The sequence below is a fragment of the Hippocampus comes genome, unplaced genomic scaffold, assembly GCF_001891065.2.
Source record: "Hippocampus comes isolate QL1 unplaced genomic scaffold, H_comes_QL1_v1.1 scaffold112, whole genome shotgun sequence".
Classification (NCBI taxonomy): Eukaryota; Metazoa; Chordata; class Actinopteri; order Syngnathiformes; family Syngnathidae; genus Hippocampus; species Hippocampus comes.
Window position 1 is genome coordinate 2,148,568 of NW_017805841.1, and position 26,018 is coordinate 2,174,585.

The 26,018-nt window shown below is 43.7% G+C and overlaps 3 protein-coding genes across 7 annotated transcripts in view; 1 reads left to right on the forward strand and 2 right to left on the reverse strand.

Moving 5' to 3' along the window:
* The first annotated feature begins 9,876 nt into the window (after nt 1–9,876).
* Nucleotides 9,877–15,977, forward strand: LOC109526834 (deoxyribodipyrimidine photo-lyase). The gene is made up of 9 exons (XM_019888391.1): nt 9,877–11,130; nt 11,742–12,234; nt 12,944–13,240; nt 13,663–13,838; nt 13,913–13,997; nt 14,136–14,368; nt 14,438–14,632; nt 14,702–14,927; nt 15,275–15,977. Exons 1-9 carry the CDS (start codon nt 10,903–10,905, stop codon nt 15,808–15,810), a joined length of 2,469 nt encoding a protein of 822 aa, XP_019743950.1. The 5' UTR covers nt 9,877–10,902; the 3' UTR covers nt 15,811–15,977.
* Nucleotides 15,978–16,726: 749 nt separating this feature from the next.
* gcsha (glycine cleavage system protein H (aminomethyl carrier), a) lies at nt 16,727–18,677 on the reverse strand. Of its 2 annotated transcripts, none has more exons than XM_019888392.1 (5): nt 18,477–18,677; nt 18,251–18,333; nt 18,098–18,161; nt 17,899–18,030; nt 16,727–17,129 (listed from the first exon to the last, which is right to left on the reverse strand). In XM_019888392.1, exons 1-5 carry the CDS (start codon nt 18,637–18,639, stop codon nt 17,032–17,034), a joined length of 540 nt encoding a protein of 179 aa, XP_019743951.1. In that variant the 5' UTR covers nt 18,640–18,677; the 3' UTR covers nt 16,727–17,031. The 2 variants fall into 2 exon arrangements, with proteins under 2 accessions (XP_019743951.1, XP_019743952.1); XM_019888393.1 differs by having other exon boundaries at nt 18,495–18,675.
* A 1,071-nt stretch (nt 18,678–19,748) lies between these two features.
* Nucleotides 19,749–26,018, reverse strand: part of fam107b (family with sequence similarity 107 member B) — a 22,894-nt gene continuing 16,624 nt past the window's right edge. For all 4 annotated transcript variants that reach the window (XM_019888371.1, XM_019888370.1, XM_019888369.1 and 1 more), the window contains exons 3-4: nt 21,212–21,368; nt 19,749–20,612 (exon numbers count right to left, since the gene is read on the reverse strand). In XM_019888371.1, the coding sequence (XP_019743930.1) occupies nt 20,493–20,612; nt 21,212–21,368 (277 nt within the window). In that variant the 3' untranslated portion in view covers nt 19,749–20,492. The remainder of the gene's footprint in view (nt 20,613–21,211; nt 21,369–26,018) is intronic.

Here is a 26,018-nt window from a genome sequence, read left to right on the forward strand (position 1 = left end):
CCGCCGCTCCTGCTGATGATGATAATGTGTTTTACGACTCTGGGAGAGAGGGGAGGCAAAATTGCTCACTACAGCACATTTAGGGCGACACAGATTTTCATCTGAAATAGTTCCAAGACGAGGAGATTGCAGTTATTATTTTTGTGTTTGTTTTGTTTTTTGTTTTTTTTTTGTGGAATGGCAGATGATGTGGAAAAAGGTAACTAGTTAAAACAAAAACTAATAACTGTGCCGTGAAAACATGTCTTCATCCTAATTGTGGAGCGTCGAGCCCAACTGCGAACACACAAAATGGCTCTGCAAAGGGAACAATTGTATAGCAAACACAGGAGCGGGTTTAAGATTGCTTTGCGGCTGATGATATCAATCTTAGAAAGTCATCCAGATAAAGTGATCCGCCACCATTTTTCCTTCTCTCTGTCCTCCCCCCTCTTAATCAAATGAGCACTGTGCAGCTGGTGGGGTTGCAGCAAAAAAAAAAAAAAAAAAGGGTATGAGTGTGTGGAGGGTGGCGGTGCTTTGAGGGATGGCGTGAAATTATTGCCTGCTGGTGTATATGTGTGTGTGTGTGTGGGGGGGGGGTGTTGCGTTGTGCGTCTGTGTGTGTGGGGGTGGGGAGGGGTGTAATGTCATTGCCTGCTGGTGAATCTGTATTGGGGGCTCATTTAGATTTAGATTGGTTATGCGAGGAGGGAGCTGAAAGGCCAGCTCATGTTTATGCATGAAGCCCAAAGCATGCTGCTGTGGTGGGAGCCTGAATTAAAGAGACAGAGTAGAAATACATTCACACTTTTTTCTTTTTTTTTTGCCACGGTTTTGCGTTTATGGAAAAGGCTTCAGGGTGAAGTCACACTTTGCCTTCATGTACATAGTAAACGTGCAAGGCCTGATCATTTTGGGGAGTTGCACACACAAATGCAGATTGATTACACCTTGATCCAAAAAAATTCCTTTTTTTTTTTTTTTTTGGAACCACTATCCAACTTGATTGCGGTTGCTACAGTTGCTACCCCAATAGCACTCAGTCATGCACCCAGTCATCAGTAAATGTCTCAGAAGGAGAGTTTGTTCAGCACTTCATCAGGTATAAAGTGGTTTTTATTTGGAAATGTGCTCCCTATCCATCTTTTAAATGACTTTTTAATGGTAGCCACACCATCCTAATCAATCATGTGGCAGAGCCGGCCTGCACGCAAATACACTATTTATATATCCTACACTCTGCTGCAAATGCTCTCTGCTGTGTGATTCTTGTTAATGAGTGGAACAATAGGAGCAACTGTTTTTTTTTTTTCTTTCTTTTGGATTGAATTAACTTTGGTCGAGACATTTACGCAGTGGATTAAAATGTCTACCTTTGATAGTCATAGTAGTAGAGACAGAGTAACAATCTGCTCTGATTTACTCACAGGGGTGTGGCCAGAAATGTTTCAATAGGGTGGTTAAGGTGTCACGGAGGGGTGGCCATAAATGTGGTCATTTGCATGCTCATAAGGACCCTTTAACTGAGAAGTCATTGTTTATAAGTCAAGGTTTCATGAAAGAAAATGCACACATATCCAGAAACTTGCTCAACACACTCATAATACAAGCGATATCAACGTTTTGCTGACTAGAGAATGATATTTTTATAATCAGTTGATTTGCTTTTGTATAGCACTGAACAGACGAGCTCACGCATGGGTTACACTCGAAGACAGGGGTGTCAAACTCGTTTTTTTGTCACGGGCCACATTGTAGTTACAGTTTCCCTTGGAGGGCCGTCATGAATTTTGGGAAACCATATAAATGATTTAATCCCCTCCACATATTACACAACAGTGCACAACAAATTGATCAATAACTAGTTTTACAATCAGAAGTCAAGAATAATGACTGTTATTGTGAATTACAGATGACAATTTAAAATTTTGGTTCGGGCTTTAGCAAGCATCATGGAACTTGACATGCTTGATTTGCTTTCACGGGTCACATAAAATGGCATGGCGGGCCTTGACTTTGGCACATGTGCTCTAAGACATAGGTATCAAACTCAAGGTCTGAGGGCTAGATCCGGCCCACCATGTCATTTTATGTGGACCCGCCCCCAAAATAAAATCAATTGCGTCAACTTGCATGATTCTTGCTCAAATCTGGGCCAAAATGTCAAATTGTGATGTGTAATCAAATAATGTTGAGGTTTTGCAATATTTTTGAGAAACACCTGGTATGATGCAAAGTGATTCTACGCCAGTGCAAATGACAAAATATTGTTCAGCGAACTACAGTTACTACAGTGGACAGCTTATCATGTTATCAGGTTACAGGGTGCATGAAAGACTTAAGAGTGAGTGTATTCAGACATCCTTCTGGAAAGAAACAGTGTATCCCATAAAAAGTTGTGTGTTGATATAAATTCTTGAAGACATTGAAATTGCTCGCCATTTTGTTGCGGTGTTTCTCCATTCACTTTTTTTTTGGGGTGATGCCAAACCATCCCCGAGCGGCACATGCCACCCCCTCATAGTACTTTACATCTATAATGAGATACAAATACGCATCAGCGGGACAATGTCCTGCGCCACGCGTCACTGTGTGAATATTACTCACACTTATTAGCTGGATTATGTTAATCTTTACACTCCCTGCTCGCAGACAACAGACTCGGCGTGCTACGGGGTGGTCATGGCGGCATGTGCGTGTGTGTGTGTTAGAGGGGGGTGGCTGCCATATTGTCAAACTGCTCTGCATGTGAAAAGGTAGTCTAATTATAGCACTTATGCAAATGTGTACGTGCGCGCAAACATAGGCGCCGCTGCTAGCTTACCGCTCAGGTCAAAAAGAGCCATCGTCCTATTTTGACAAACAAGTGATGACATCACAACAACTTCCCATCCTGGCTGAACTTCATCAGGGTTGTACGAATGTTTGGGTGAGCGTTTTACGATGATGCCGAGCGGGTCAAACTCACAGTCACCTGGAGGAGTGAGTCTGTTATTGGAAAAAGTCAAGACTTTTTTATTTTCCAGACAGAAACATTGATAGTACCCCTGTTGGAGTGATTGATTGAGTCTGACACATTTTAATTACCTCCAAATTAAATGAATCGGCTGGCAGACTATAAAACATTGCTGTTTAATAATGAGCGCCTCCATTTGCCACCCCCCCCTTCCCTCCCCCCTACATCCAATCCCATTTTGCCTGCCCGCGCCAAATAACCTCTCTCCGTTTAATGATATGCAAATGAATTTTCATGAACCCCATGATCCCATGCGATGATTAAACTAAGATGACATTAGCTGCCAACGACAGCGTTTCCGTCTGTCTCCTTTCTCTGCTCCTATCGCTGCCATCTCGCTGCTGATCCCCAACAACGGCCAACTTGTGTTATTAAGGCATTCAGTGTCACTCATGGCCTTATGAATTATCATTAAGAAAGGAAGGGAAAACATCTGCTTATTCAGGGTTAGGGCAGCCATTTTTTTCCCAAGCAAAATGTTGCTTCCCAGACTTGTTCAAGACCATGTACGTATTTCAACGCAATACATTTGCAATCATGAAGTCAAATCACAGACGGATTTGGTCATCTTCCACGTTCCCCCCCCCCCCAACTCCCACTGTTTCATTTCAGTCCGGGATCCAGTTCCAGATCTGCTGTCGTTTATTGTACTCCATTTGCATAATGAAGCCAGGGCTTAATTAAGATCCCACCGGAGTCTGGAGCCAAGGATGAAGGAAAGCAGAACAAGGGGGAAGGAGGAGGAGAGAGGTGAGTTCCGGCATTCCTCAGCTTATTCGCACATTTCCAAATGGCGGTGGCGGCGTGGGGGAGGGGGGGCAAAAATCCTTGACAAACGATTAAATCGCTAATTATCATCGGCTGTTGGAATTAGTGTGTGGCTGTTAATTAGTTGCAGATCCGATGCCCAGACAGATGCCCGCCCCTGACGGCGGCAACTCCCTCCCACCGCCATCACCGGCGAAACCTTGACATCCCGGAGATGATGCCAGCGCATCCCTCCCTTTAACGCTGCCAGCGGCTATCCCTTTAAGAACATCCCAGGTGTGCATGTGCAAGAAAGAGAGGCTTCATCATACTCATCCACCGCTCCCACCGTTCTTCATTGGGCTCAAAATTATCCGTGTTTTGCAAGTCCACCGCGAACCATCCTGAAAGCAGTTTCCTTGTTAGCTCTTCTCCGTAAAGGAACAGTATGCCCTTGGTCTTCGTAGCGGGCAGAAGCCTGCATCTGGTGTTGGCACTCGGCAGAGTTGGCATCAGGGAACTTGATGTTGTCTGGGTCAATGCAGCACGGATGCAATTGTCTCCAGACGGCAACCGTCTCCGCTTTTACGACTGTTTCCGTACAGTTTCTCTCGGCGCATGTAAATGGCACCCAGTTAATGCTTGGCACGCTGCCATCTCCGTTGCGGGCGCCTCCCTCGAGGGCATGGCTTCTCGGCAAACACTGATGGCGTCCGAGAAACGTCCTTCTCACCATATGGGCGGCTCCTGTTTACAAATGTTTGTGCTAACTTGGCTTGGCAGCATGCCACATTTCTCGCCGTGCCCTCGCCGCCCCGGAGAAGATGCCAACATAAAAGCGTTGGCACGCGTTGCCTTGGCACCTCTTGTCGTCTTTGTCCAAATAAACTGTGACGAACGGGGAAATCCTCGGAGGTGAATCGGCTTGAATAAGAACGAGACGGATGTCCATGGGTCGCTTTAGCTTCGCCAAGGACGCTGGCACGGTGCCCGCCGGCTGGCAAGCGTTCGCCGGCAAAGACAGAGAAGACTTCGTTTTCGCCGGCATTTTCTTTCTCATAAGATTATTCGTCACCGTAGATCTTGAAATTTTTAAAAAATGCTCTTGTATTTGGATTGTCAACGTCCTTCATCCGTGGATGGCTCCGCCGCCCGCTGGCACCTCACTCACATCTGCGCTCCAGCTAGTGGCAGATTTCCTTTTCTTCGCCAGCCGCACCAGTTAGTCGGCGTCGCCCGGTTGCGCCTGTGCCAGGGTGGCATCGGGGTGGCAGTACACAAAGGTCTCCTTCTCTTTGCCTTTCTTATCCTCCTCGCCCCTTCGCCCATGCCCGCCCCCGCTCAAGCCCTGACTGGATGGCACCGTGCCAACCTGCCGCCGCCATCGCTCTCATTTGTAGCTCATCCCTTCGTCGCCCTTCCCCCGTCACTACGTTTACATCCCTCTCTCTTCCTCATCCACTTTGCGATCGTTAGTAGGTGTGTTTTAAAATGTGGCATGTTTCAACAGCGCAAACGCGCGCGCGCGCCCAACTTGTCATTGTTTACGGATTCTTTCGTGATTGCCACTTGCGGTCCACTTGTGGCTTGGGAGACTTTTTGGCACCTGAAGGAATGTCTGCCTCGCCGGGGCTGTGTGTAATTACTGCAGCACTTACTTATCCCACTGAGACAACATGAGAAGAACGAAGCCGGTCCTGAGTTAGTAGTTTAGCTGCAGTTGCTTTAATTAACTTTGACCGACCCCCATCGTCATATGTGCTCCACTTCACGTGTCCCTGCGCAGTTTGGAAACGTACAGACAGCCGCGCAATTGATCTGATTATCAATGAAACCCATTCTGGACAATTGACTGTGCCCACTTTACTTAAAATGACCCTTGCTCCTTTCTTTTTCTTTTTTTCCCACCTTTCCTCTTGTATCAGACAAAAGCTGTCAGTAGTGGTGAAGCCATTACGCAAATACTCTCATTAGTACACAAAACATAATGAATATGTAAATGGTGTGTGTAATTTATGCATGAGGGTGAGAGGAATTCTCTTTTCAGCCCTTCTTTGTATTCACTCAACCGATGCAGCCCTTTTTCTTCAAATGTCACTTTTTGCGCACCAAATTTGTCTCCGGCCACATCTTGTGAATGAATCCACGGTGGATCTCTGGGGATCTGGCGCTTGCGTGTTTAGTTTTTGTCTTTTGCACAAATCTTTTGATTCTTCGCGTCTAGATGTCTTCTCTTGGCGTTGCTCTCTCTTTTCTGTGTTTGCTTTCGTCAAGCTCAACGTGTCCTCGCCCATAACAAACCCTGCAGAGACGCTTTAAACCAACAACCGGGTGTTTGAACAAGGTCCGTCTTCCAGGAATATGAATACCGGCTAATCTATTCAACATCCCATCCCGCACTTGACTGCGGCGGGTTCTCGTGTTTTCCCTTTGTCCCTCTGCGCCTCCGTGTTAATGTGTGGTCTAACACAGCACGGTAAGCGTGTCCTGTTAGACGATGAGGAGCCTTACGCTCGTCTACAATAAACACCTTGAATACTCAGGCTCCCTTGGCAATCACCATAGCAACAAACCGCGGCAGCCTCGTGAGCCGCATATTAAGATGTTTCCCTCGGCACGCAGCAGACTGTGCAGCGTCCACAAAGCAGGTGTGAGGGAAAAATAGCCGCTCAAATGTCACGGCTCACCTCTGACACACCGCCGGCCCATCTCTTCTGTGTATCGAACGACACGCACTTCCCACATGCGCCTACTTTCTGTCTTGGCCCGTCTTAACAGGTGCTGATGAGCCGCAGTCAATGATTGTAATGAGCTATCGATCACCGTGGGAAAATGGTGGGACGGAGGTGGGGGTAGGGGAACCGGAGGACACACCAATAGAAGGAGGAGCGAGGGTGGAAAAAAGGGAACTTCGGGAACTAATTGGAGACGAGAATATCGACACTTGCTTTAATCAAGTTCTCATCTACTGTTGTTACGACTTGGAATGGGCAAATTGCTTTTGAGGTTAAAAGCAATGTGCTCAGGATGACCACACAGTACGCAGATACCAGAGAAGGGCTCTGACGCAGTATCTGTATTTTCTTTTGGCTTTTTTGGGAGTGGGGGGTGGGGGGCAAGGGGGATCGGTGTGTGTGTGTGTGTGTGTGTGTGTGTGTGTGTGTGTGTGTGTGTGTGTATGTGTGTGTGTGCGCGCGCGTGTTTAGTGGAAGCAGACAGCTTTAGGGAAGGGGGGAGGTGCATCGTATGTGTTGGCTGGCGTTTCAGATAATGAAATGCAGCAGGGAACAAAGAGCTGGGGGCCCCCATTCTCTGGGCTGCGGCTTCATTTTCGCTCCCGTCAAGTCTATGATTCTTCCATGCCTTCGTTCTTGTTGTGTGCGTGCGTGTTTATGTTTGCGTGTGTACGAACTGCTTGTTGTGTGTACGACAACCCCATCCTCCTTCTCCTGTTCGTATTCTGCATGGCAGATCCCTCTAATGTAATAACTGTGTCTGCATGTCTAATTTACAGCAGGAGAGAGTAAATAGCCTGTGGTTAATTACAGTACATGTGCGTGTTTACGTGTGAGTCTCTGCATGTTTGTGTGCGAGGGTGTCCATGCGTGTTTCTACATGCACGTAGGTGTGTCACAATGATTTATGAGTAGCAAATGGCTACACCAGTGGCCCGTTTCTTCTCACTTACTTTTTAATCTGTCTTTCCATTAATTTTCCTCGAGATGTTATGGTTTTGGAGCAGCGTTCACGAGGACGTGCGTGTGAGTGCGCTGTTGTTTTAACGAGAGCTAAGCTTTGCGTGTACCTGGGCTATTGGTAGGGTGTTAGGGGTCGAACAGTAGCCCAAAAATATGATGGGTATTTAGTCGGCATGGGCCAGTATATTGCAGTTTTATGGTAGTTTATAGAAATGACAGCTCTAGAATGTATTATTTTGGAACGTTTGGGGAACTCCCTTCAGCCATTTTAGGTGCTCCATAGGTACATTAGCATTCCATATTTTTGGCCCTGGAAGTGTTTATTATCCAAACATTTGATTTAATTAAGACTTTTCGGAGACAATGTTTTTATTAGACAGGAGATTGAGGGCTGTTAGCAGCAAAGTGGATATGGTGGAGTACAATGACGCACCAAGCTAACGTTAGCATGAATGACTTTTTGGTCACTTCTATCAAATGCAATGAACGAACACCACAGTTAAATGTCAGCAAAATGATACAAATTGGTGGTATTTTTCAGCCATAGGAACGGAACTGAGGACATCTTGTACATTACTGGCTTCAAGGTAATTTGATGTGGTGGAGAAACTTCGAGACTCTGAAATGAATCTTGAAGGGGAATTTGTTTTTTAATGGAAAGCAAATCAGTTGTTGAGCATCCTCACAGAATGGATTGTGTTTGACTTTGGACAGACATTCTTCTGTAACGCAACAATTCACCATGATGCAACAAATTCTTCCAATTGACAAAAGCAGATGCGCTCCCCAATGACAACATTAGTAAACAATCCCGACCAAGTCACTTGACCAAGGCTTAGCCTTTTGAGAGAACTGGGTAAATTGCTTGAATGCATCATTTTCTTCTGGGGCTGTGATATGGGAAGTTTCAAATAAACAAGGAAACATACCTCTGATTGGTTAGCTTTCTCAATCGCTATTAATTTAAATTTGTCAAGTGTCAGTCAACAAAAACATGTTACATGAAGGAATACCTGCCAGTACAGGTAAGCTGATTCAAAAATAGACTTGGTAAAAACTCAAGACATTGTTAACGTGATTATTGAGTGACCTGCTAATTAATTCAGATGTAGCCTAAAAGCTAGCATACAAATGCCATTTTTCATGACATTTTTCTTCCATTGAGTGGTTCTCTTGGCGACAGATGCTGTTTGTTTGTTTTATAATCTAGGTATGGTAAATGGTCTGCTCACCTCTTATCTAACTAAGAAGGCCCATGATTGCTTGACCTTGGGTTTTCCTGGTGCTTGGTTGAAGTTTTAGTGTTTCTCGGCATTCACTCAACTTAAATTTACAATGATGAACCCATACCTAGCATGTGGAAGCGAATCCCAAGTTTTTGTCCTTATTTTCAACGTCAGATAGCCACCAATTCTTTGCAACCAATTTGCTATCTTCAGGTCACTCGTGCTCTGTCACCTAAAAGTGTCTTCTGCAATTGTACTTTTTCCCCATGACATTAGTTCCACACAATTCTAGGTGGCATAAGACGGAGCTTTCTACTAGTAAACAAATCCTCTCATGCAATTAGACCAAGGCAGGATTATTGAGAAAACAAAGGAAATGACTTAGATAAATAAATCAATATCATCCCAGGGGCCACTGAAAACATTCTCGCGGGCCGGATTTGGCCCGCGGGCCGGCACTTTGACATATGTGACTTAGATGATTTTAGCATTTCTTCCCCACCACCGTCGTTTGTTACATGGGGTAAACCGCTTTGAAGAGAGACAAAGGGAGACGTAATCTACAATTCAAGGTAAGTTTATTACAAAAATAAAATAAAATAGAACATGGTGGAATTTCATAGTTAACATGATCATTGAAGGACCGGCGACATAATTTAATTTTCTGTCGCTTGGAATAATGGCTCTTTTGACAGTGAAACTGATATGGCACTACTGGCTACTAGCAGGCTAGCCATTATGTTTTCCTAAATTACTCAAAAAACACCCAAATTTTGTACGTTTGAGACAATATGCGAGAAAATGCCTCCCACAACCTTTTAATGGAGGTTTGGCATTTCAATCCCGAACACAAGTTTTTGTCATCATTTCAGTCCAAGTCAGCGCCAGTCAAAAAAATTATAAAAATGTCTTTGTTTACAAATGTGAGTTGTCAAATGCACAAAGTTGAATCAAGGGCAACTGGCCGTCTCAGTCACTCAAAAAAGGTTTCTTAATTAACTCATTCACTCCCAAAGACATTTTTATATGTCTTTTCAGACTTGGTCTAGAATTGGCTGGTACTGAATGAGTTTTAAGTGTGTGCCTCCACTTCCCTTGCATTCAACTTTTACTGGCCTTCACCGATCTTCACCGACTCCCCTTTCTTCCAATGCTTCGTCCCGTCCCTTCGCCGAGTGCCTCAATGAACAGAACAGAGATCTTTATTGACAGTACACGGCAGAACATGGAAACAGCGGGTCAATCCATTTAGCCCAAGGGCCGATACACCAATTCACCAATTTGTCAGTGTTAGTTTGAGAGAGAAAAGCAGCTAATCTCTCCTCTCTGCTCTCTATTGATCACACACTTAGACTCCACTTCTCTGTCTAAACACTATTGATTCTCCCTCTCTCTCAATCTCATTCGCTCTCCCTCTGACTCTCTGTGCGTACCGCCGCTTTCAACACACTCCTTTTCATATACTGAACAATATGGATGGATTGCATGCGGCCCTGGCCAATGAGTCATACGCTTCTGGAACATTTGAGCATATTTTAGTGTCAACAAACAAGACAATGAGTGATCCCTTTACCCGGAATTTCAGAGTTTGCAACACAGGAGTCTGAACCGCACGTTCCCTGCTGTGCATATTCAAAAGCGTGTGCACAGTCTCATTAAAATCAATCCCAGTGCATAGTGAATGATTAAAAATTCACCTCTTGTTACTGCGTCTGATGCCTTTTGTTTTTTTTTTTCCCAGTCTCACATCACAGGGGTGCACTTGAAAAGCAAGATGAAGGTGGTGTTTCAAATGAAAACAAGGGTGGTGGTTTGATCACATTTAGTTAGTCGGCACCCATGTCATTGATCCATTTTTTCCCCCACATAGAAATAGATTGGTTCAGGGGTGGCCCAAGTAATGCAATGACTCTGTTATGTTAATGAACGGGGAGAACAGAGTGGATAATTCATCACACATGAATTCTGAGAGTCTTACTCAAAGTGGTGATGCTGGTGAGTGGTGACAGAAAACGCCTGTCTGGCTTTTGAGGCTTGAGCTCCCCTTAGTGGTCATGTTACTTCATTACAAAAAATAATGACCGCGGTTACAAAACTTAAGTCTTGTGTAAGAGCCGTCAGCTGTTCGGTAACAACGATTGTGTGCTTAAAGCTGCACACGTGGTGCATGCTTTTCGGGGTAGGACGTAAGAAAGTGACTTAAAAAGACTTCACAATCACCTTTCTTTTGGCGATGCCTCAAACTGGAGAAGAAGACGGCGAGCTGGCCGTGGTGAGAAGGCTCCTAAGAGAAGTGCTGCTGGGTCGGGAGGATCCGGAGGGATTCTTCGCGATGTGCCTGTCCATCTTGGGTCACCAGGAGACCCGCGCCCGGTTTCTGCCCGCCGTTCAGCCTCTGTCGTCGGCCAACCGGTTCTTGCACTCCACCCTCGTCTCCATCTACGAGGAATATTTCACGAAGGTCTGTAATGTTATGCTTGGATGTTCAACGAATCATTACGACGCTGAAACTATACATATTTTTAAATCGGGAGTTTATTTTTTTGTAATTGTTTAACAAGGCATCTCGTTCGTCCTTCTAATCATACATTTTCCCCAAATACCGCTAAAGTAGTATTTTTCACCAACAAATCGTCTCCACTCACAAGCATCTGTAAATGTACATTCAATCTCAGTCAAAGTCAGTGTTTAAAGTGTTTAGGCTATTAAGTGTTCTTTCGGTGACCGAACTATTATTTATGGTTTGTAAAAAAAAAAAAAAACAACAACCCAACATAACACAATTATTATGAATTAGTTCAAGTAATTTCAGAATTTTACTTACTTGAAACATTTTATACAGATTTAAAAATAATAATAATATTAGTAATTGGTGAAAGAAATAATCCCATTGTCAATGTAGTTGAGGTTACATGGGCCAGCACTGTTAATTTTGAAGGACCTGGGAAGATTAGAATAGAAGCTGACACCGATGGCACATTAAAAAAAAATCACTAAGTACTGAAGACAGTGAAGTGAATAGACTGCTGGGGGAAAAATTGATAGTTACCGCTGATATTTTTTTTATGGCAGGCTGAAGACGATGAGTTGGAACTAGCAGTGACCCTGTCTCTTCTTGAAACGCAAGTTCACCCAAGAACACGGCTTCAGAAATATGATGGGGTATCCAATCAAAGTGGACACTCCAAGGAAGGAGGAGGTACAACCCCAGAACCTGCACATCAGCAAGAAACATTTCTGAACATGTCTGGTACATGTCAGACTGTGAGTGCCAAACAGGACATGGGTTCAAAAAGTGACATGATGGAAGACCAGTGTGAGAAAACAAATCATTCCAAAAGCAGACGTCAGCGTCGGAAAGCAGCAGCCCAGCATGTCGTTGGTTTGCCTGACTCTCCATCGGGGGCCGCACCGGTGCTGCTTTGGGTCCGCAGGGACTTGAGACTATGTGACAACCCTGCTCTTGTCGGCTCCCTGGAGTTGGGGGCCCCCGTCATACCTGTATTCATCTGGAGCCCCAAAGAGGAAGAGGGGCCTGGAATGACTGTGGCTATGGGAGGAGCTTGTAAGTTGGACATATTTAGACATGCGTGATTGAGTCTTATCAGAAAATTCAAGTTCCTAGATCTTTTCATCAAGACATGACATATACTCTCAGGTAGCAAAAGTTAAACTATTCTCATTGTGAACGTTGGCTGTCATTTATATTCCAACAGTTAAATTGATTAAAATATATATCTTTATGTACTGTATGTATAATTCAGGTGTAGTCAATATAATCACAGAGGAACTGACTAAATCATTCACTTTTTGTTGTTGTTCCGATGAATGGCACTGATGCGCTCTTCTGACACTGAAATAGCAGGCTGCGGTCTACCAGGAGGCGAACGAAAATGTTTTGATAAATTATTCAAAGACAACCCAGTCAAACATTTTATATATAGCTGTGAGAAAACATCATCTGCAAACCCAATTGAGATTTACTTCCGATCCTTTTCAGTAAAGATCAGCAGTACTCGCACATGCTAGACCTTCCCAGAAGTACCCTGGCGCCTATTGTTTTTTTTTTCCCCCCCCAATCCTTTTTCAAAATGTCAATAGCTCAGGACAATTTTATTGAGTTTTTTTTTCGTTGCTGCCGTAGTTCAAATCAAATAAAACCATAAATGATTTATGTGGGGAAATACAAATTGTAAAGGTTTTATTTGAAGGCCTTAATGCCCATTCAACGAAATTATCTCTGTCAGCTCATTCTGTCTATCCCCTTGTGGCAGGTAAATACTGGCTTCATCAAGCGCTGTCCTCCTTTCGTTCATCTCTGGAGCGTATCGGCAGTCATCTGGTCTTCCTGGAGGTGAACGGATCCAGCACTCTGCGTACGCTCAAAGAGCTGGTGAGGGAGACTGGGGCCCGAACGGTGCTGGCCAACGCCCTCTACGAGCCCTGGCTGAAGGAACGGGATGACGAGGTGGTGTCAAGGCTGCAAAAAGACGGGGTCCGATGCAAGATGTTCCACTCGTACTGTACTAGAGACCCTTACTCTGTCAGCACGGAGGGTGTTGGACTCAGAGGTGCGTCAAACACTGTTCAGAAAGTTTTGTCTGTCTTGAGTCAAGAAAATGGCCAACAACAGCAGGGAATATAGGTGATAGTCAGACGGCAGCTTTTCCTCTTCAAAGTCAAATTGACTTGAAGTGTTTGTTGGGGGATGAACACAAAAAATAACATTGCCACTGATAAAAAAACAACAACCTCAAGCAATAATTACAATAAGTTCTTAAGTTTACAATAGATACTGTAACTATGAAATAGACACAGACATTCTTTAATCCATTTCTCGGTTGGTCACTTCCTCTTCCTGAATGATCCACTTCCTGTCATTCCAAAATAAGAGCTCTGAACTGTTAAGCAGCTTCCAGATCCTGACAGCACGCTTTTAACATCAGGATTTACAGCAATTGAAATAATTATGTTCACTTCTTTTGTTTGGAAGGAATCGGATCTGTGTCTCACTTCATGAGCTGCTGCAGACAGAACCCAGCAGGCACCGCATTTGGTGCTCCACTGGATCCACCCATGTCGCTCCCTGTACCTTCCAGCTGGCCTCAGGGCATCCCTTTGGACACGCTGGGCCTGGCACGCATGCCACGCAGGAAGGATGGCACCACGGTTAGTAGTCACAGCAGAACAACATTTAAAATCATGACAAAATCCTGTCGTGAAATATGATTCTTGACTTCTAGATTGATTGGGCAGAGAACATTTGCAAGTCGTGGGATTTCAGTGAAGAGGGCGCCCATGCCAGGCTAGAAGCTTTTCTTCATGATGGTGAGACACTTTGTACATAAACATTGTCGTGTCATTTCTAACCTAAAAGACCCCCATTCAAATGTATGCTCTCACATACTGTATGTAGATTTAAAGACCGACGTCATTAAATACACCTCCATTCCATTCACTTCCCAGGTGTGTACAGATATGACAAAGAGTCGGGCAGGGCTGATGCCCCCAACACCAGCACTCTATCGCCATATCTCCACTTTGGTCAGCTCAGCCCTCGCTGGCTCTTATGGGACGCCAAGGGGGCGCGCTGTCGACCTGCAAAATTCCAACGCAAACTGGCATGGAGGGATTTGGCGTACTGGCAGCTCACGTTGTTTCCTGACCTTCCCTGGGAATCCCTCAGGCCCCCGTACAAGGTTTGCAATATAGTTTTGCACTCATGTGATCGAGGGTAGTGTTTCCCAACCTTTATTTGGTGTTTGTAGGAACTGCGGTGGAGCAGCAATCGCAATCATCTCAAGGCCTGGCAGCGAGGGCGCACAGGCTACCCTCTGGTGGATGCAGCCATGAGGCAGCTGTGGCTGACGGGCTGGATGAACAACTACACCAGACACGTGGTGGCTTCTTTCCTCATAGCGTACCTGCATCTGCCCTGGCAGGAAGGCTATCGCTGGTTTCAGGTGAGACATGTGTGACTCAACGTCTGAGTACCATTTTAAACAGTAATGAACATCTACGTATGCGTGTAGGACACACTGGTGGACGCAGATGTTGCCATCGACGCCATGATGTGGCAGAATGGCGGCATGTGCGGTCTGGATCACTGGAACTTTGTCATGCATCCCGTTGATGCCGCCATGACATGCGACCCGAATGGCAGTTATGTGAGGAAATGGTGTCCTGAAATTGCAGAGCTGCCTGACGAGCTCATTCACAAACCGTGGAAATGCCCGACGTCCATGCTACGACGTGCGGGTAAGGTCCACCGCAAATCGAGCGATGCGGCTTAAGTAAACAAAGTACAATTTACGACTGACCGCTTCAATGTAAAAACTGCTGACAATTTTGATTATTTTAAGAAACTTTTTGGAACCACAATCAACACAGATCAAACCATAAAATGTGGAATAGTAGCTCTCCTTGCTGGTTATGCCTATGGAAAGTTTGCAATTTTGAAAATTCACAGAATTCTGCAACCCTAATTTGCAATCAGGCTAAACCATCCCTAAACATGGAATGCTACCAGATGCACCGTAATTCAGTGCTGTTGTTACATTCCCATCTAATTATCAACGTCTTCTGCCCTGTCTGTCTTTACTCAGGCGTGGTGCTGGGCCAAACATACCCAGAGAGAATAGTTACAAACCTGGAGGAGAGGCGGAGTCGCTCTCTTCAGGACGTCGCCCTGGTGCGAAGACAACACGCAGAATACGTGGACACACGCTCGGGCTGCGACCTGGTGCCTCTGCCGCCCCGCTTGGTCTCTGAGGCCCTGGGCTTAGCTCAGCCAACTGGAGGAAAACAATTCCTCCTTCCAGTCATCACACGTATGGAATTCAAACACCAGATGGATGACCCGGACATGGATGCCGCCACCAATCCTTACAACGCCGTCCTCAAGGGTTACGTCAGCCGCAAGAGGGACGAGACTGTGGCGTTCCTCAACGAGCGAGACTTCACAGCCAGCGTCTTGCACGAGGGAGCCCAGAGAAGAGAGAGGCTGGAGAGCGACCATCGCCGCATGGAGGGGCTCCCGCCCAAACGACTCCCAACGCAGGGAAGAGCCAGACGCTCCACAAACACGAATGACCGGTTCTCTATCCTACCAAGCGGTACTGTTCTTACGACACACAGGTGATCCAAAGCCACAAGCACCTGGTTCAGTCCCTTCCGAATATCTCAGTCTTATTTTTCTGATTGTTTCCAGCCTGAAATGCCCCTTTTCACAGAAAAAAAATTGGGATTCTTTTTGCAATATTTATGAAAAGCTTTTTTGTGATAGCATTAAACCATTTTTTTCTCTTTCCTCTGCCTCACTTTTTTTTTTGAAACCTTTAAAAGTGACAAAATAATGAGGAGATGCAAAGACAATGCTCAATATAACCAGAGATTCATATTACACCATGAAATTTTGTTACTGCACTAAGGATACTTACAGAGACTTCAATTAGATTTATTTAAGTGTTTAAATGTAATTTTCGTTATTTCGTGCCCCACCACTAATAGGCTCGAAAAATATTTTATTTGGCTCGAATTACTGCTGCACTTGGCAGTAATGAAAAGGTATCATGCTCGGATACTTTTATTCAAATTAAAAAAGGCATTTGATACAATGAATATGTCCACATATTTTCCTTATGAATGGATTGTTTGGGTTATCAGATCAGGTAATGATGGATATCCCCCCCCCAAAAAAGAAAAAAAATCAACTTAGACTCGGTTAAAAAAAATGTCACGAGGAAAGTTTTTAATTGACAATATTAATAGTGAGAGAAAAAAATGAATTAATCAGTGCACAACATACCTTGCAGTGGCTCGGGTTTGTATGATTGACTGTTGACATCTAGTGGTAGAATGCCTGTAGCTCACTTGTTAGTCAAATTTCTGCTTGCAGCAAAGAGAGGGAAAACAAAAATCTAGCAAACCTAACTTAATTGGAATTGGCCACTTGGACCCTGTCGTGCAATGTTAAAATGGCGGCAAATAGAGTGAAAATGCAATTCAAAGAAGGGTTCTTGTAAAAAAAACTCTAGGGAAACAACTTAGTGAAAATATTCAGGAAAAAAATGTCAATCATGAGGTTTATTGTACAGTTGTCCACAGTGTTCACACAAATTCAAAGTGCTTTTCTTGCCCAGGACGCTTGTGCCTGCTTCAACTGAAATATCAAGGGGAAAAAACAGGCTGACTTGAGCGTCACTTTTCATTTTTGGGCTTTTTGAGGCTGTAAGAACTCAACTTTGGATGGTCCCTTTGAGTAAGTGAGCCTTTCTCAGCCGCTATTCTTCACATTTGCACAACACTGACAGAGCACCCTGCCAGGTGTTTATATGAGGAGGATAGAGGGAACGGACTGGTTTTAGTCCTCTATGGAGCGGATGTATCGCTCATAGGCCGCCTCGTCCATCAGAGAGTCCAGCTCGGAAGGCTTGGCAATCGTCATCTTCATTAACCAACCTGTGTTGAACGGCAATCAGCCATTAAGTGGTTAGATCACCTGCTTGCTAGATTCTTGTCAATCATAGCCCACTAACAGAATCTTTTACTCCTTAGCCAACACACACACACATACACCTGATTCACCAAAAGTGTTCATGCATGTTCTACCATACTGGGCTGTTGTAACTGCCTGGTCAAAATGGCTAATAAGCCATACAAGTTAAAGAAATATACATAAATGCAAGTTTAAAATTCAATTAAAATGCATAACAAAAAAACAGATGAACCATTTGCGCTTTTTCTGTTCAAAATTACATACAACTCTGGGGAAGAAAAAAAAAAGAAACCGTGACAAAATCATTATTTAATTTTGCGAGTCATAAGCATAACTTTGGGTAAAATAACATTTTTGTTTTATTGTGACAATTAATGATAACTCCAAAGTCGGCATAATCAGTTAACCTTTATCATTGTTATTTTAGTTATTTCTGAAACATTTATACTGAATTTTAAATTCCGATGCGCAATTTGGAACACAAAAAAAAGGGTGTAGGTAGCAGGACAGGATCCAACTGCAAATTAGCATGTAACCTTTTTCAGTGATGCTGATGAACCAAAATTCTGGTTTATGTCCTTGAAACTTTTCCATGTGTCCTGTTATGATAGACATGTGTAACCAGTTTCATGGTGATCAGTGGAACTGTTGTCCTGGTTTAACATTTTCCGAGATGCTTCCTGACCAGGTTGCATATCGATTGAATTTTAGAAACCAACACTTTTTGCTCACCGTCTTTGTAGCAAGATTTGTTGACCAGGCCTGGTTTGTCAGCCAGCAGTGCGTTAACCTCCACGACCTCCCCAGTCAACGGAGAGAAAAGCTCACTAGCAGCCTTGACACTTTCCAGAGCTCCAAATTCATCTGAGACATCAGAGATGGACAAATAAAATACTTTTACAAGAAAGGCCCTTAGATAAATATGGGTTACCTTGTTGAGACAGCTGCGTCCCCACTTCCGGTAGTCCACAGTAAACCACATCTCCCAGGGCCTCCTGCATGCAAGATTTGGCGTTGACCCAAATGGTTAATCGTTGGTGACTATATTTTGACTGATTCGCTCGTTCAAGAGGACTAAATGTACCTGAGCAAAGTTGCTGATACCGACAGTTCCGATTCCATTGTCTTCTACCCGAATCCATTCGTGCTTGTCTGTGAATTTAAGTGCTGAACGACAGGGGGGGAAAAAAAAAACATTTTTTAAAAAAAATACAAACGGCGCGTAAAAATAGTTCGCTCGTACGTCCTTTACTTGAGCTAATGGCTAACCAATGTGTTAGCTAACACGCAAAGGACACAAAAGACCTTACCGGCCGGCGAAGTATTACCTGCTGACAACCGGCTCGACGACGAAATGCCTCGTAGGAAGAAAGAAAAACGATTCGACGAATGCAGTTCCGAGCGTGCTAGTAAAGGCCAAAGTGGGGAAAAGTTGGAAAAACCGCAGCAGCGGAGAAGTCGACAGACGGACATCTTTCTTCTTCGGATGATCTAAACGTGACATAAGTGGGCAAATACTCGCAGGGATTTATTAGCGCCACCTGCTGATCACGAGTAACACATAAATCATTGGGGAAAACAAGCCGTTTGTGACAAATACAAATGATATTTTTATTTTAAATAAATGTAAAACAGTTTTTTCTCTCAACGAGCGATGCAGCTATTTCTTAACTTTTATATATTACAGGTCCTTCCGGTGACTACCCCCGCCCCAAAAAAACAAAAACACCACCAACAAATGTTTACATGCTATTACTTTTTAAAGTAAAGGGCTACACTAATTCGATTTGCCAGGTATCTTCACTTTTTTTGTCTATTTTTCTGACTAAATTATACCTGTACTCCCTACATTAGAAAATAGATACCATGTATGTGGTTTGAACTAATTTTGTCAAATTAGGCTTGTTACGTTTTTAAAACAAGTTTAGGGTGTACCCCCCCCCCCCACCCCCAACTGCCCGAATACAGCTGGGATAGGCTCCAGCACGCTCGCGACACTCAAGAGAATAAGATTAGAAAATGAATGGATGATTATAATTATTTTTAATTCCATTCACAGTTATAAAGCTTTCAAAATAAATTTCAAACCTTTCTTTAATCAATCAGGATAATGTCCACTACACCCTTCTTTGTGCACCTCAATCACATAACGTGTATACGTACTCGGTAATGAACTTTAGTTTCATTTTTGTTTTGTTTGCCGTTTACCCGGGATACCTTCGGCCACCGCCCAGCACTTCACCACAGCCATAACGTATGATTTCCACAACTACCCCAAGCACTGGGCACGAAAACCATCCGTAGACGTCACATAACCGTCGTTTCCAGAGCCAGTTAGCCTGCTAAATCAGTTGGATAAACGGTGCAGAAAATGGATGGATGGACATTCCCTAAACAGTACCTTACAAACCCACTAGAGGGCCCTATGACCTTATCTTTATTCAAAACATGAGCATGAGCAAAAATATGTCGCTCCCAGAGGTTCTTAAATTTGGTCCCCAAACACAACGTAAATCGACCTCACCTTGCCTTAATATTGAGATAAACTGTACATTGTACTTGACAGAAGTAAAACACAGTAATCAAAAATCCACTGAAATGGAAAGATTTTACTCTCTGGAGTACACTAAAAACATTACACAATGTATTTAACACTTTTATTAATACAAAACAACAGGATATATAAAGAAAATTTCACTCTCGTGCCCTGGGAGAGTTCTATTGCTCAAATTTTCATTAGCTGTGAAAGTGGCATGTTTTTTGAAATAACAAAATAACTCCCTTTGTCCCGTTCTGGCTCCACAAACTAAAAATGCAGTAAAACAAACTAAAAATACACAAAACGACTAATAAAAGTGTTCCCCAATCTCGACCCCCAGCCCCAGCCCAGCCTTTCCTCTAGAAGCGGGTTAAAAAGCTACAAACATAAATAAAGAAAAACACATTTTGCTCGGCTTTTTTCACAATTACACAGCTTGTAGAGTTCATCCAGTGTCCACTTTTCCATCCCGTGATTCTGTGAGGTGAGAGCACAAACCCCCCAAAGATGCAAAAAAAAAAAAAAAACAAGACACCGTGACATGACAGCGTGGTGTGTGGAGAAAGGAGTGAAAACAAGGAAAGAAAACTGTGTGTGTGTGTGTGTGTGTGTGTGTGTGTGTGTGTGTGTGCAATGGGTTAGGGGTCCTTGGCGGGCAGGCAAGAGGGGGTCTTTAGTCTGTAAAAGTCTCTCCTCACTGTGGGATAGGAACTGTGAGGTCGTACGGGCAGCCAGGAAGTTCATTTTGGACTGTAGTTAGGTCACCACACACACAATCTGGTGACATCTAGGTGGTTCTCTCCTCGCCGTCCGTCTCCTGCTTGGTCCGGCGCAGGTTGCTCTTCATTTTTACAAATTCAGGAGTGTTCTCCTGCTCCTCCTCGTTCTTCTGTTGCTCCAGCTCCAGCTGCAAAGACACGTACGTTTAATTAAATGCGGGACCAGTGCAACAATTTAACATGCATATTATACAGAAGAGCTTTTCACGATGATGTCATATGTACTGGGCTGGAAAAAACTTAATTGCATCACTGAGCAACCATTGCATATCATTTGACCAAGGCAGAGAAATTGAGAAAACAAATTGGCTTGAATTACGAAATAGAATGTGTCAAGACGAACCAGTCGAAAAGAAGATGTTATATGGACTGCTGGCTCCAATTTCGATGTCAAAGAGGAAGTTTATTCCAAAATTCCAATCGACTGTAGTTAACATGATCCTTGAGGGACTGGCTAATTATTCGACTTACTTGGTCTCAGATTAAAAGCACAGATGTGCTCTTTTGATGCTGAAATCAATAGCATGCCATCTAAAAACTGGCTTCATAGCATAGTCATAATTTTCATTTAATTTAGAAAAAAGAAGCTTGTACTTGACTGCTTTTATTTATTGATGATTGGGCTGGGCGATAAGCTTGAAATTTGTATCATGGTAGGGCAGGGTGATAGTTCAATATCAATATGTATCGCTGTATGTTTTTTTTTTTAAATGCCTGGAGTTGTTACCTGCTCCAATTTCTGTTGTCTTTTCATGAGTTCAATCTCCAAGTCGCTCCTCTTCTTGTGTGCCTCCTGCTCTTCCTTCTGAGCCTTGAGGACTTGCTCCCTCTTCCTCTTCTCCAGAACCTTCTGGAGTTCTGGTTTGTTCTGAGGAGCCAGGCCCCTGTGTGCACAACAAACAAACAAACAAATAAACAAACAAACACAAACCAACCTGTTACCAGCCATTAACAACAACAACACGAAGTACCAATCAAATGATGCGCAGCAGAGGCGCATGACCTCATTCCGCCTTGTGACATGTGCTTTCTCAGTGTTTTGGATTAAAAATAAATCAGTGGTTTTCTCGTAAATTTTGATTCTAAGCCAATTGCACCAAATTTTTCCGGTCTGCGGACAAGATGGCTGCCAGCACTGGAACAGACTTTAGGGGAAAGATGGATGAAATCATAGCCTGCTTGTCATTACTTTTCCAAATGACGCAGAGACACAAATCAGAAGCAAACGGGTTTGCACATTCTTGGGGTTGGTGGGGTAGGAGGAAGTCACTGCACTCTCACACAAGCGTGTGCGTGCACACACACACACACACACACACACACACACACACACACACACACACACACACACACACACACACACACACACACACACACACAAACAAAGGATCAAATATAAATAAGCACTTTTCAAGCTCTGTCAATATGAAATTTCAAACTTTGCGGAGACTCAAGCCACGGTCAGCTACATTACACACATAAATGTTGGTCCATCACCAATTTTGGCGGGGCGTATGTGACCTTTAAAAGAGACTGATGCAAGCCAGGTCACCAAGAGTGTTCGTTGAATAGCTCGGGGTCATAAAAGGTATTGTTATATTTCATTTAATTATAATTCATAACCAACTACTTACATAATGAAAAAAGTTAACTGATGAAGTTGACTGAGTTTGAAAAGATAATGCTTGTGCTGTTGGCGCATCCCGGGGAGGATCACACAACGCATGGGCGTGTGCTACCGATGTCAAAAAGACTCATCGGGGACAGTTTAGCGTGCGTGCGTGTTTGTGAGTCTTTCTCTCGCAGCGATACCAAATGTGATGATGTCATCCTGCAAAAACTCAGACAAGTTTGTGGGCCGAGGAAGACTGAAGAGAAGCTAAATGGAAATGGATTAGTACTAAAAGCCTGAAAGGGATTAGCAAAGCTCGATAAAACCCGTTCCAACCTACACAAAATCACACACTGATCAGCACTCCTTCCAACCTACACTCTTCTACAAGTCACTCACACATACACGCTCTTAAATTTACTCTCACAAGAGTTTCTCACAGGCACTCTCCCACTTCCAAAAACACACTCGCATTCATTTATACACACACACACTCACAAAAACTCCCACTCCAACACTCACATGCACTCACTCACAAAAACGCTCACACTCCTACACACGGCGTCACAAAGACTTGCACACATATACAAATGCTCTCTCACGCCATCATACGCACTCTCACATGAGTCTCTGATATACATATATGCATTCTCTCATTCACACTAACGCTTGCTCATAAATAAATAGCTGGCCCACTTCTATACACTCTCATACACAAGCTCACACACAGTCTCTCTCACACTTACAATCTCTCTCTCACTCACCCCTCCCACCTACTCTCATACACACCCATGCTCTCCCTCACACTCTGTCTATCATATACCCCCCCACAACCACCACACACACAAGATTAAGAGCAGGAGAATGAGTAAGGCTCCTCCAACTTTTCAAACCCCCCTTTAGTGTAATAAGAGGCTGTCTTCGTGAGTCTGGGCGCTTTAATTAAATGTATCACCAAGTCTTGAACATTACATAACCGTGCTCACAATGTTCCCAGAAGCTGTGGGAGTTCTTTTTTTCTCCCTCCAACGTGATTACTTAAGTGAAGTGTGTGTGTGTGTGTGTGTGTGTGTGTGTGAGAACATTTCCTGGCCATGAGCAGGCAGTTTAAGAGTTGTCTGAGATATGGATGGACATTTGAGCACGTTCTTTATGGATTATGAGGAAAATCAAAATTGCTGTTTTGAATGGGCTCATGAAGCTTGGTATGTTCTGAACTCCTGTTTTCACTCTAGTATCGTGCCTTATAGAATAATAGTTCACAAACGATTACTCAATTACTAGATCATTGCACATACACACACAATTCCCATGACAACAATATGGTAAACGACCAAAACACGTGCAAGTAGTCTCATGAAAATGAAACACTGCTCACCTCATCCCCTCCATTGCAGGGGCTGGCAATGCATTACCATGTCCAATTCCTCCCCCACCCCCCCAAAAAAAAACACCAAAAAAAAAACAAAAAAACAAAAACAAAACAAAAAAAAAAACCCAAATGCATTTTGCCAAGTGCTCAAAAAGACGCTAAAAGAACCAACTATATTTTCGTACTTACGGTACTTAAGCAGCACTTCAACACAAAGCCACCAAATTACACTTGTCAATTGGTGGAGCAGATCTGTGTATGTGGCACATGCAGCTAAAATACAAATTCCTTCCCCGAAACATCAAAACACTTCACCAAATCAAGTCCATGCAGATTATCAGAATCTAACGCTGATAACGCTGTGCTAATCTGCGCTTCCGACACAGCAGCTCTGCTTATCTCTTGGCTTCGACATGATAGCATTTCTGTGTACTGTAGTCCAGTCGTTGCTTGAAAATAAGATTTTCCCCGAGCCTAGCAGCCAAGTCATGAATGGAGAAACTCAGCATGGTAATTATTTTTATTCGTCGACTTTTGATGTCATGATCTGGCAAAATTCAGAAAGCCTTGCTCACAGATCTTCTATTCATTCAATATAGTGCTTTCATGCTCACTCCCACCTAAGGACAATTTATAGGAGGAAGCCAGAGTACCCGGAGAAAACCCATGTGAGCACAAGGAGGAATTACATACTCGAGACTCAAACCCTGAATCTCATAACTGTGTCGGAGACGTGTTTACCACTTACCCACAGGAGGCACAGTGATTCATAAAAACTGTGTATAATGCGTTTGTGATTCAGAACGTAATTCACTGAAATTTCCGCAATTGCGGATCCACTAACTGCTTCATCTAACTCCCACTCTGACTACCGCCTACAAATATTTTCACTTTTCTGCTCCAAAAAACACCGTTGCCATGTAAATAAAACTGTTTCCATCCTGGTTTTTGTGTAAATGTGGAGCAGATCAAGGTCACAGAAGATAATAACAGCGCCTGTTAAAAGACACTTACGACATTCTCCTCCCCAGTGTCTGGACAAACATTTCCATAATTACAAACCCTTCTGGCCTGGTCATCTTGCTCAGTGGACACCCCTCTAACATTCGTTCAGAAATACATTCGATTTTTTTTTTTTTTTATTGCTCAGCCTGCATGTGCGTGTGTGTGTGTGTGTGTGTGTATATGTGTGTGTGTGTATACACAGGCAGAAGTTCGCTCTCAGCTACAACCGTTTTGTAATCTTGATTACATAACGTGCCGTTTCATGCAGCAGTCAATCCGTGTATGCATGCATCCGCAGCACCTCCACCCAACCTACCAGCACTCTCATGGGCATGACTAATCTTGCTGAAAAAAAAAAGTTCCAGTCACCACACACATACATTTGAAGCATGCCATGGAACAGACATGTTCCTTTATATTTGTAAATAAAGGATCCCAGGTTACTTCCTAGTAGCAGAAAATGATCAACTGAACTGAAACCAATTGGGGAGGGGGAGGGGCGTTTCGGGGTTGTGTTTTTTTTTCACCGCAATTTACAGTGAACATTGGACATCCAGGGTTCAACATTCTTGTCATTTGCCAATTGACAGATTTTTAGGTTTGGGAATCCACCCTCTGTTATTTGCTGTAAAACTCATCTATTTGTTGTTTCAGTGCTCTGGCTAGTGCAAAAAAATTACTTGACGAGTCGCTGCGTTTTCAGTTCCTTGCGGCCATCTTATGAATCATCTGCACATAATCGCGGCAGGGGTTGGTTCCTGTCTCCTACCAATTAATGGGGTCCACTCTACTTCAACAAACTCTAAATTCATTCAACGGACCTGTAGGTGAGAAGGATCCGGTGGATGTTGTAAAGTGTTTCCAGAGAAGATGATCATTTAGCAAAACCTATCTAATGTCGCACTATCCATTTTAGCATAAGAACAAGTCCGTGCCATTCATCTGACTAACAGAAAAGTCAATTAATGAGCCAGTCACTCAAAGAACATGTCATATGTATGTGTGAATTCCCCGCATGTCTATTTTTTAATAACCTTCCTTACGTGTTGAAATATATAAATTCTAGCTGGTGTTACGCCTCCCTTGGGAGCAATTTAACTCCTGTGACTTTGAATGTCAATTCAAACGATGACGGTTGAGAAGACGGCTAACATTATCATTCCCATTTTGTCAATCACTCTGCATGATCTCGATCTACCTCTGTGGATTCATCTCACACCCTTGACTTCTTTATAACACACTCCTGTGATGTAATATCTGTCGCTATTTATAGCTCTGACACAAAGATGCCAGCCGCTCCGTCCCCCGAGGGAAATGCGGCAGTGCAGATGGGGTGATCTCGTCACGCTGACCACATGACCTGTTTGGCCCTGTGGCGTCGATCCGTGCAAGCTCTTTGCATAACGCATCTGTGACACACTAATGCACCTCAGCTTTTATGTAAGAGTAGCTATGAAGGATGCGTGCGCCTGTGGTTTACATAATACTGCTGCTGGAGGTTGGATGCTGCACTGAAGACAATTAACGAAGAGATGAACCCCCCCC

Coding starts and splice junctions, on each gene's coding strand:
- gcsha (XM_019888392.1), bottom strand. CDS start 18,639: ATGTCCGTCTGTCGACTTCTCCGCTGCTGCGGTTTTTCCAACTTTTCC. Junction 18,334..18,476: donor AGGTAATACTTCGCCGGCCG/GTAAGGTCTTTT, acceptor CCTGTCGTTCAG/CACTTAAATTCACAGACAAG. Junction 18,162..18,250: donor GTATCAGCAACTTTGCTCAG/GTACATTTAGTC, acceptor TCTTGCATGCAG/GAGGCCCTGGGAGATGTGGT.
- LOC109526834 (XM_019888391.1), top strand. CDS start 10,903: ATGCCTCAAACTGGAGAAGAAGACGGCGAGCTGGCCGTGGTGAGAAGG. Junction 12,235..12,943: donor TGTGGCTATGGGAGGAGCTT/GTAAGTTGGACA, acceptor CCCTTGTGGCAG/GTAAATACTGGCTTCATCAA. Junction 13,998..14,135: donor AGAAGCTTTTCTTCATGATG/GTGAGACACTTT, acceptor TTCACTTCCCAG/GTGTGTACAGATATGACAAA.